This window comes from Callionymus lyra, chromosome 7 (assembly GCF_982586985.1).
Source record: "Callionymus lyra chromosome 7, fCalLyr1.hap1.1, whole genome shotgun sequence".
In the NCBI taxonomy this organism is placed as follows: Eukaryota; Metazoa; Chordata; class Actinopteri; order Syngnathiformes; family Callionymidae; genus Callionymus; species Callionymus lyra.
In genome coordinates, this window is record NC_141824.1 from 10,987,157 (window position 1) to 10,998,480 (window position 11,324).

The following is an 11,324-nucleotide window of genomic DNA, read 5'->3' on the forward strand; positions in this document are numbered from 1 at the left end:
CTGGAAGGATTTCTCTCCTCTGGTCCAGAAGCGTGTTCAGGAACCATCAGTAGATTCTGATCCACAGACCTCAGAGCCCGAGCTGGGGTGTAAGGCTGGATCAGATCAGTGATGGAAGGTCTGACCATGAATAGATCTGAAAGTGAGGAACTGCAAGAAACTTGCAGTCAGTGAAGAGTTTTAAGCATCGGGGAAATGTGAGTTCTCCTACTAGAGCGAAAAACGACACCAAAATAAACTGTTAGAATAATCTAAACATGAAGATACAAATGCATGGATTATCAGCTCCAGATCGTGTTGTGAGATAATTTCCCTAAATTTAGAGATTTTATAAACTTTAGAGATGTAGTAAACTTCTTGGACTTTAAAGATTTATTTCTGAAATTATACATTTTCCAATAGTTTTTCTACATTCTGAAAGTTAAAATGAAAAATATGAGGATTATGTTATGCCATAAAAAGTATATGAACATAATATAATAATAATCATCACAATCAAATAACAATACAACAAACTGTTTTGGCGCCACAATCGTAACCTCAAGAAAACCAGTGATTCGCACGTTGATCGTATTCTCCAGTTTTTAAAACTCATTTTGTTACAACTCTGATACAAAAGTAGTTTTTTTGCATCCTGTGTTAGATATTTTAACATATTTCCTGTTTGCGTAGATGACCAAAAGCCAAAAAAGTCGATGACAAAACCTTCAAAATCTTCCTGACTCCAGATGGAATGACGGTTTTATATTTTCAGTGTCTCATTTTCACAATTCTCTTTCAATTCTTTCATATAAAAAAAGGTTTTTTATTCATTTTATTTTCTAATAACAGCCACACAAACACACAAATCAACAAGACATATCAAAACCTCCTCTATAGAGTCAACATCGACATGCACCAGTGTTTCCTGCAGAAAATAAAAAATGTATTATGAAGTCTGCTCACGTCACAGTCATTCATTCATGTCTGCGACTGCGGTTTTTATCTGTTGTGTACTTAAGATCAGTCTCTGATTATTTTACATCCTTTCTGTGACTAAAATGTTGTTTAATATCTTTGATTTTAAACATGCAACGATGGATTATTTTCATTCATTTTACATTCTGTTAACCAGTGTTCTCCAACCGCTAGGCTAAAAACCAGGACCAGTTGCTTTGAAACCAGGACACTAAATAAAAAAGAACACTTGTTTCATTTCGGTTCTATTGAATACTACTGTTTGAAAAGTATTTTGTTTTGAAAAACTACCAAATTTCTCTGATGTTGCATAAGTCTGTGACTCTTGACACCTCGAGATAATTGTTGCAGTCAACTTAACTAAAAAAAGAAACCTGTAAACTATCTGAAGGCTTTGAAAAAAATGTTCTGTACATAAGATTATTATTATTATCAGCGGTCCCCAACTGTGTGTTGGACAAATTCAATGTTAGCACTTTTGTTTCAGAGTCTGAAATGTTAAAATAAATCACATACAGCATATGTTTCACTCATTTTCAAAAGTTTACAAGTTTAATCTTATTTGAAATTTTAAAGTAAAACGAGCGCCTTGACGTATCAAAGTCAGTAAAAGTAAAAGTAAAATGTTAACTGGTAATAATGGGATTTTTGTCGTCAATTTCAAAAGCTGTTAAAAAAAATTGATTTCACTTTAAGTAAAGATAATCTTAAGTAAACTTCAGGCATCACAATAGAGCTGGTCTCGACTGTTATGTCTCCATGACAACATGTCGAACAGCATGTTGCCTTGACTGACAGAATCCTTGTTCACACACACACACACACACACACACACACACACACACACACACACACACACACACACACACACACACACACACACACACACACACACACACACACACACACACACACACACACACACACACACACACACACACGGGATCACAGCTCGACCTCCTTCCCCGTTTGAAGATGATCCGTCCGACCACTTGACTCCATTTTTCCTCATGTATAGACGAGGACAGTATCGAGATTGGCTTTCATCAATCGGTGTGGCCACTAAACCCCCTTAACCTCGCACAGGATCTCTACCTGAACCCACGATCAGCTAAAGAAAGACCCGGTCTCTCTCCTGGGCCGCGCGAGGATTTGTGACACAGCTTGTGTCGCAGCCTAGTTTGAGGATTTATAGAGTTCTCCCATAATGCACTTTCCCTCTCCAAAGGTGGGGATATAAATCTGCTTTTGTTTTGTTTTTTTTCGCGTCACCCCCTCTTTTCTATTTGCTAACGGGATCCTGGAACGACTCTCCTCCTGGCTTTCCTCTCGCACGAGAGATAAGATGATGAATGCCACGGCGTGACAATTAATCCCAAAAACTTGACTCACAGGCGTCGAGACAACAGCCCGGGCTTCAAGTTTATTATCCAGAGGCTCGTGGCCGGAGCATTTATGAGTGGACCGGGATGGAAAGCGGTTCTCGACTCTCTCCCCGTATGGCGACTCTGTCAAGAGTAACTCTTCTGGATGTAACAGAACCACTTAAGAAGATTGGCTGCTGCCTTAAGTGAGGTTTGGATCTACAGGAAAAAAAGGTTTTCATCTGAGGGCCAATACTCTTCACATGTCCTTACATCTTCTTCAGTGATTATTAAACAATATATACAAATATATATATTGAATCATGAATATATATTAAGTTCATCATGACCATATATTTGACCAATAATCTTAACAAAAAGATACATGGAAACAGATGACAACTGTGTGATGTCATGGGAGTATTTTGGTTTTAAACTAAGGTATTTTTAAATCTGTTTTTTTGTTTTTTTTGGTTTGTTCTTCTCATTTTCAACTCGTCGACTAAGGGTTGGGATTATCTTCAGAGTAATCTTTTCCTTTTTTAGAGTTAGAGACAAAAATGTTTGTTCATTTTAATGTAGTGCTTCCAGTCTCTTGTCTACACTACTGTCTACTGGAAGTGCTTGCGATATATTCACCCGGAGTACTTCCTGTTTGTGTAGCATTTAAAAAACTTCTGCTACAAACAACCTTAAACTTTTTTATGTTTTTTCAACAACTCATGTTTAGGCTTCAATACAAGACGTTACAGACGAGCAGTTTGGAGGATTTCGGAGGTTTTTAAGTGTCTTTTTGGACGAAGATGAAGACGAAGACGAGTTAGCTTCAGTGGCTACATTAAAATGAACAAACATTTTCGCCTATTTCTCTAAAAAAAAAGTACAGATCACTCTGAAAATATTCAAAATCAGTTTAAATTTTGGTTGAACTATCACCTTCACTACCGTTTTGTCTTCTTTTATATCGAAAATAAATGTTTGGATTTTGCCAACTGTAAATATTAGAGCATCCATTTTATTTAAAGTAAGTGTTTCTTTCCTTGTTTTGGGGTTTTTTTCCCCAAAAATGTGGGTGCCTGAGCATGCAAGTAACAAATATAAAAATATATTTCAGTGCATATTTAACTTCTAAAACACCCTGCAGAGCAGCTGTTCTGTACTCCCAAATGCAGAAGAAGAAGGAGAAGAAAATATGGTGTTATTTCTTAATGGTTCTCCATTTAAATCTCCACTGCAATGGTTTATTTGTTTCCTGACGTACCATAAACACTGTTAAGGTTTCAGACAATTAAACGTCCACTAATGAGCTCTAAATCCTAAATCCAGGCCTCACGTTGCTCTGATTAATCGCACAGAAACTCTGGCTTCGTTCCTCAACACTTTCTGGGCCTCAGTTGCCAAAAGATTCTCCCTCGTTCAGCGTCTGATGCATCGGCAGTTCTGAGCCTCGGCGTCTGCGATAAATCATTCGCTAACACAAACTCATCCCTTCCTTCGATACTCTTCGGCCATCGACACTTTGGCTCGACTTGATAAGAACAGACGCACACAGCCCTGAGGAATGTTGGGGATTCTACCTGTGATTAGTGACGACACAGACACACACTTTCACCTGCTGTGAACGCTGACCTGTTACTGATGGCTGATGGTGGGTATAGGAAGTTGCAGGTTGTGTATTTGATGGTGTTCATGGGAATTTACTAGTTGTGTATTCATTGGTGTTCATGGGAAGTTGCAGGTTGTGTATTTGATTGTGTTCATGTAAAGTTTCGCGTTGTATTTTTAATGGAATTCATGGGAAATTGCAGTTTGTGTATTTGATGGTGTTTATAGGAAGTTGCAGTTTGTGTATTTGATGGTGTTTATAGGAAGTTGCAGGTTGTGTATTTGACTGTGTTCATGGGAAGTTGAAATGTGTGTATTTGATGGTGTTTATAGGAAGTTGCAGGTTGTGTATTTGATGGTGTTCATGGGAATTTACTAGTTGTGTATTCATTGGTGTTCATGGGAAGTTGCAATGTGTCTATTTGATGGTGTTCATTAGAAGTTTTCGATTTGTTTATTTTATGGTGTTCATGGAAAGTTACAGGTTGTGTATTGAATGGTGTTCATGAAAAGTTGCAGGTTGTGTATTTAATAGCGTAAATGGGAAGTTACAGGTTGTGTACTTGATGGTATTTGGAAGGAAGTTTTGGTTTGTGTATTCGGAGGTGATTTAAGGAAGCTGGACATTGTGTATTTGCTATAAGTGAAACGTTGGCCACATATTGACGGGCACTGCTAGAAAGTTGTCAAGGAAACAGCCAGAACGTGTGCAACATCAGCACAGAGTCGACAACATTAGAAAGAACGAGGCTTGTTTACAGCTTCTCGTTGGTTCTGGGGAGTTGGGTCAGCCGAGCAACAGATAGCAGCCAGACACGATCTGCAGACAATAGACTTGCATTCTCATCTAGATTTAACTGCACAGTACAGTGGCCCGGAGGGAATCAATTAGCACCGTGGCGTACTTGGGTTTTCCATCCCCAATAACTTGGCAGTAATTAGTTTCCTCCACAGCACAGCTCTGTGAGTCGAGAAGGAGAGAAAAAAGGGGGGAAAAAAACATGACTTGACAATGCAATGTTGTTAATTCTTGCTAGATTACAAACCCAAAGGAAAGAATCCAAACAAGTAACCGACATTTCCCGCATGAATAGATCAACACGCTCGCAGATCCACAGCTCGGAGTACCCGGAGATGAACGTTTCCTTCAGCCATTACTATCTGCCTCCTGGCCAACGATGAGACTTCCTGTTGAACCAAACCGCACTCATGCAGACAAATGATGTGGTCGACGGGTGAATATAAGAGCAGCATTTGTTGTGCTGCAGACTCGTGGAAATCTATATTTGGCCTTTTTTCGTACTGTCTGCGAGAAGGATACACATATTTTAGAATCGCATTATAAAACTCTTGATCTTATTTTTTTTCCCCTTTTTCATAGACTGCATCGGAGACTTTAATGTTGCCAACAAACGTTCAACACTTTTTCCGGCGACGTTCCAGATCCTGGATTTTTCTTGTGAACATCATGCTTTGTGACAAGTTGGAGGTTTTTTCGTTTCCCTAAAATTTCAGTGATAGGTGATGTGTGAGTGAGTGGAGCAAGTAGAGCACAGACCACCTGTAGAGTTGAGAGCTTTGAAAAAAATCTGACGATAAACTCAGGCACACAGAGTGACATATATTAAAGCCCCAACATGTAAGATTTAAAGATGGCGTTTACAGATGCGTGACCCCTTAAAATGATACCATATTTTTGCTTGTACATTTCTTTGAATAATGTGATTTAGTTCTTGCTTTTTGCCTCCCTGGCCTTAATAATTAATAATTTGATTACTGTATTAGTTTTATATAATTTATCATCCATAATAATATATATTAAGTATATATAAGTATGTATATATGAAAGTAAGAACCAGAATTTTAAAGTTAATACTGAAAGAAACTGGCAGATTTAAGGACTCGGGGAAATGTGAGTTCTCCTACTAGAGCCGTTTAGAATTCTCGCTTCAAGATTTTGTATTAACTGCAGATCCTTCTTGTTTAGACACTAAAACTTTAAAATTTAACTTATCACTGCAGAAAATCTTAAAAGAAAATCAACAACATTTTACGTAATGTCACTTAAGCAGAAAATAAGATGCCAACAACAACAACAACAACAACAACAAAAACGATTCATCAACCTCGCCGATCGCTTGCAGTACCATCAATAAAGCCCATGAATATCAAATATAATTCTATCAAATCTACAATTTAAAAACATTTGGATCATTCAATAACAAATGTATACATTTCTCTTTTTAAAAAGATTAGAAATGAACTGTTCAATTTATTTAAGTGCATAAATATATTGTGTTCTTTTTGTTATTAAACATAGAAACGTGATAAATCCACAGTAACCCTGTGATTAATCAGATTAAAATAGTAATATATTGACAGGACTGTCTACTTTTTTTTTTCTGTTTCATACCTTCAGAGAAAATGTATCAACTCCCAGAATAGTAGGAGAGAAAAAAAACAGATGTCGTAATACAATGCTTCTTTTTAAATACATTTGATTGACAGATTAAATAGAATCTGACGAAAATACTTAATCAAAACTTCAAAGCACCAAGAAAACAGTGCAAAAAAAAAACACTCATATTCACGGACAAGTTTACAAAGATGAAAGTGTTTTCTGGACTGCGGGAAGAAAACCATTTCGCCCGCGAGGAAGCCGGAACATACAAACTGCAACGAAGGTGATTGAGGTTCGCCTTGAGCTGCTTTTTGCTGTGGGGTTGCAGGTAGGATGTCACGAAAAAAGGTGATTTTCCAGCTTCTGCACACGGAGCTCATCAGTGTCTGGCCTGCCAAACACAACTGACTGGTGTCACCTTGTTAGGTTCTCCATGTTTAAGGCAGCGTGAGTCCGCGGGGAGTTGATTAGCAAGAACCTGTTGCCGCAGCCACTCGCGGCACATCTGAAGCTCGCTGGAGGATTCAGTCGTCCTGCGGCGGCAAAGGATCGCGGCGCCACTAAAATTAGCTTCGACGGTGACGGTGTGGCTCACATTCATGACTTCCAGGTTCAAGTGTTGTGTCTCAGGGAATAGTTTTTTTGTTTTTTTTAAATCTTTTGAAATGTTAATAAGGGACTTATGACTTGTGACGGCGAATTAAATCGGAGCTTTGATAAATCTTCGTTCCTGCTTCATCGGCAAATGACTTCATGCTTGATCAAAGTTCAACGCATTAAATGGAAGATTAGGTTGAGAAAAGTATCGTCAAATAATATGTTTTACTTTTGAGTCTTTTTTTTTTGTTAGATCTCATGTTTAATCTTTAATTTTATCATTATTTTATAATACATTTAAATGGAAAAGGCTTTTCTCAGATTAATTATATCAATAAACTACAGATAATGTTAATTTAATTGAATTAAAGTACAATTTAGTTAATTATCTTAAAAATACTTATAATAATATGTTTTGTTTGACATCAGAAGTCAATTGGTTTGGACAAAACTGCTTATTTTACCAACCTCAAATCAAAGAGTTGAATTTAACTTTTTATTAAAGTGTCAACACTACAGTAAAACCAATATAACCATGTATTTTTCGCAATATTTACTGGTATATCTTATTTCCCTTGGACAGTAAGTTTGATCTTTACACAATATGTGGGTGAATAGTACAACAATAACTCCTCATTGTCAGATTACTTTCTATTCATTTGTCGGATATATGACTCCAATCACATGATCCCCATTAATAGCAATTGATCATTGTAACTAAATAGGTAATATAAGTCAATTTAAGTAATTAATATTGGTGGAAATTGCGATACTGAGCTAGTGTGTTCAGTGTGTTATCAAATTCGCTCAACCACAGGTTAATAACTCCGTAAATAATAAGTTTAACAAGATACATGTTAATCATCTCTTGTTTTGTAAAACAATGTTTGGTTCTTCTGATGCTTCATTGAAGACCATCTGTAATTTATTGCAGTCTGTGTTTTTCTAGTAAACTTTTGTTCTTGCCTTCAGAACAATCGAAAACTAACGAAGGAGTACAAGTTGTGACCGAAAAAGTTCTTCCTTCAGAGTGAAAATGGGACATTCCATGAGAAGGTTCTGTATTAAACTCTCCTTGCAAGTAAAGTAGTTGTGATTTTTTAAACCAATTCCGATCTCTCCTGACGTCCGAATCAGATTCCTAACCTGACCTAACTGACCTTTCCTTCAACTGAGAAAAAATTCTAAACTTAGGAAAATGTTGTCGGAACATGATCTGGATCTTATAATCCATGCGTTTGTTTCTTCTCGTCTGGACTATTGCAACAGTTTGTTTTCATGTCTTAACAAGAAGGATCTGTCTCGTCTGCAGTTGATTCAGAACTCTGCAGCGAGAATTCTGACCGGCTCTAGTAGAAGAACTCACATTTCTCCGATCCTTAAAACTCTTCACTGGCTTCCAATTTCTTTCAGGATCAACTTTAAAATTCTGGTTCTTACTTTCAGATCTATTCATGGTCAGGCTCCTCCTTACATCACTGATCTGATCCAGCCTTACACCCCAGCTCGGGCTCTGAGGTCTGTGGATCAGAATCTACTTATGGTTCCACGCACACGGCTCAGGACCAGAGGAGAGAAATCTTTTCAGGCTGTTGCTCCTAAGCTTTGGAACGATCTTCCTCTCTCTTTGCTCTTGATGATCTACTGACTCCTTTAAGAAACATCTTAAGACGTTTCTATTTGTTCAGGCTTTTCCTTGATTTTCTGGAACTCCTGTGTTGTTATCAGTATTATCTTTATCTTTAAAGTATATACTTTTTTGAGTATTGTTTTGATTGTTTAAGCGCTTTGTGACCCTGGTCTGGAAAAGTGCTATATAAATAAATATTACTTACTTACTTACTTACCATAGGTGTCTTATTTTAAAATTAGGATTAATACCAGTTTTTACCAGGCTCGTTTTTAAACCGTAATGTTTGGACATATCAAACCAAACTAGCATAGTGTCTGAACGGAATTAATCAAACATCGCTACAACTAATTGCCTCATAACTGTGTCACGCTGCAGATAATGAATGCAAGTATGCTTTGCTGGTTCAACCATAAACCAGTATGTAGACGTGTCAAGTAGCTTTTGACCCAGATTGAGGGTCTAATCTGGAAGCAGCTGCATGACAGGAATAATAAAACACGTGTGAGAGGAATATAAAAAAAAATCTACCAGAGTGAGAGAGAGTTTCAAAATGTGATATATACGATGAATAGTCTACAAGAAGAAGTGGGTTTCAAGGTCTTGGAAACCTTGAGATGGCTGACTCAGACTTCAGGAGAGAAAATCCTCGAATAAAGATCAAAAACATTCGCTCGGGGGTATCATAGTTGTCTGTGTCAAAGAGAGTTTGGTCATTCTTAGTTGAGCTTTACGTTCAGACAAGAACCTTACAAGTGGCTTTTGAACACGTGCTTGTTCAAGCTGGAGGTTTAATCCGAGTTCGTTTTACTGAGAGATGTACACGAAAAATGTTGAGATGTCTTTGACGCCACAAAAATGCTCGTAAGAAATCAGAAATGACTTGAATTACATGGTCTAAAATTAACCTTTTTATTGCTCAACTTATATTTTCTCATCTCTGAAGGAGAATTTATGGACGTGACCACTAGTTTGTAAACAAACAAATAAAAACTAAACAACATTTGGAACAATATTTAAACTGTATTATAAGTCCTAAATTTAACTTAATGTTTGGGTCAATTTCCTTCAATCATGACACAGAATAATTCTTATTTTTGCGCAAAAAATAAACAAAAAATAAGAATAACATATCATTTAGGTTTAAAAAAAACATGCGTATGCTCTTAAAATACATCGATTTATTTATGTTTGTGATCGACTAGTTGCTCCTATAAGTGGTGTGCAATGGAAGCATTGGAGATTATACCGATATATTTCTGAAACATCTCATAGAACCGGGGTTATGTGCAGTGATGCAAGAATATGGCTTCACATGTAAAAATCTGGAATCTTTACGTTAACGTTACGATTACTCTGATGCAGATTCACGAGAGTAATGTGTTAAGTTTCCTCATGTCCGTACTGTCAAGCTCGAGTAGAAACACAAACATCCTCATCTGGTCCTCCTTCCATGTGGTCTCCTCCCAGGAGACCCTGCCAGAGAAAACACGCTTTCAGAGGAAACCAAGTAACCAGCTATGACATCATTGTCCTTCAGATAGAAAACTGTTCACCACCTTATACAACTGCTTTTCATTTTATGGGGGGGGGGTTTTTGGTGATTCGGGTAGAAGTCATCCTTATAGTTTGACCTACTTTGTGATACATAAAACATTAAAAAAGAGGGAAAAAAAAGATAACTGGAATTAAAATGGTGTCTTTACACTGTACACTAAAACAAAAGTGACCGAAGTTGAATCCTTGACACCCACGTATGGTTGCGCTGTTGTATTGTCTTATAATCACAAATCTGGAGGAAGAATAAATGGACTGACAGACTGAAAGTAGAAGAAAAAAAAACAGTTTCAGGACTTGAAGATCTGCCACAAAATATGGAGAAACAAGAGTGTTTTCAGGTCAAAAAACACCAGATGAAAAAAAAAAAAAGAAAAAAAAGGTGGGTTTTGAAATATATCTACAAGCTCCCACGGATCCACCCAAAAGCAGCAGCATCCACTTCCCAAAGCAGCAGCATCAGGACCAGCAAGTTGTCCTTCACCTGTCTTACCTTTGCTGTGAGCGGCGCCGCATCCCAGACACGCCAGAAGCAAGGCGCCGGTGACGCTCAGCATCATCTCTGCGGGAGAGTCCGGACGCAGAAACAGGCGACCCTCTTTTTTTTTTTCTTCTTCTCCCTCCCGCTTTCCTTCTCTCTTATTTCTCTCTTTCTCTTCCTCCCGCGCTCCTTCTCTTCTTCCCGTCCGCCTCCTTCCTTCTTTTTTTTCTCCTCCTGTTCGCAGCGGCGACGCGGGCGTTGGAGCGGCGGCTCTCAGGGCGACGGACGCGGGACAAGTGAAAGTGTTCGGAGCTGAGACGGGACCAGAAAGAGAGGGAGTGAGAGAGAGATGGGGGGAGAAAAAAAAAAGCGCACTCCGGGACCGAACCGACGTCACTGAGAGAAGAGAGATGCACTCAGTTTCTCTCTCTTCCTCTGTCTCTCTCTCTCTCTTTTTTTTTTTCTCACTCTCTCCTCCCTCTCTCCTCCCCTCCCTCCCACCCTCCACGTCTCTGGAGCATCCCAGCTCACCCGAGATCCACAGCAATGGATCCTTTTATTATTATTATTATTATTATTATTAAAACACATTGATAGTGTAAGTCAAGTGTCGAGCAAACAAGAAAAAGTGACATTTTAAGAAGAGATCACAAGGTATTCAAAGAGAAAAACGGATATATTTGTGAGAGAAGTGAGAGAAAAATGTGGATATATGTAATTTATTTAAATGAA

At 38.0% G+C, this 11,324-nt stretch overlaps 1 protein-coding gene across 1 annotated transcript in view; it reads right to left on the reverse strand.

Moving 5' to 3' along the window:
• LOC148075025 (calsyntenin-2-like) overlaps positions 1 to 10,964 on the reverse strand; it is a 308,567-nt gene extending 297,603 nt beyond the window's left edge. Inside the window, exon 1 of the mRNA XM_087795355.1 lies at positions 10,605 to 10,964. Coding sequence (XP_087651481.1) covers positions 10,605 to 10,671 — 67 coding nt within the window. The 5' untranslated portion in view covers positions 10,672 to 10,964. The remainder of the gene's footprint in view (positions 1 to 10,604) is intronic.
• Positions 10,965 to 11,324: the final 360 nt, after the last annotated feature.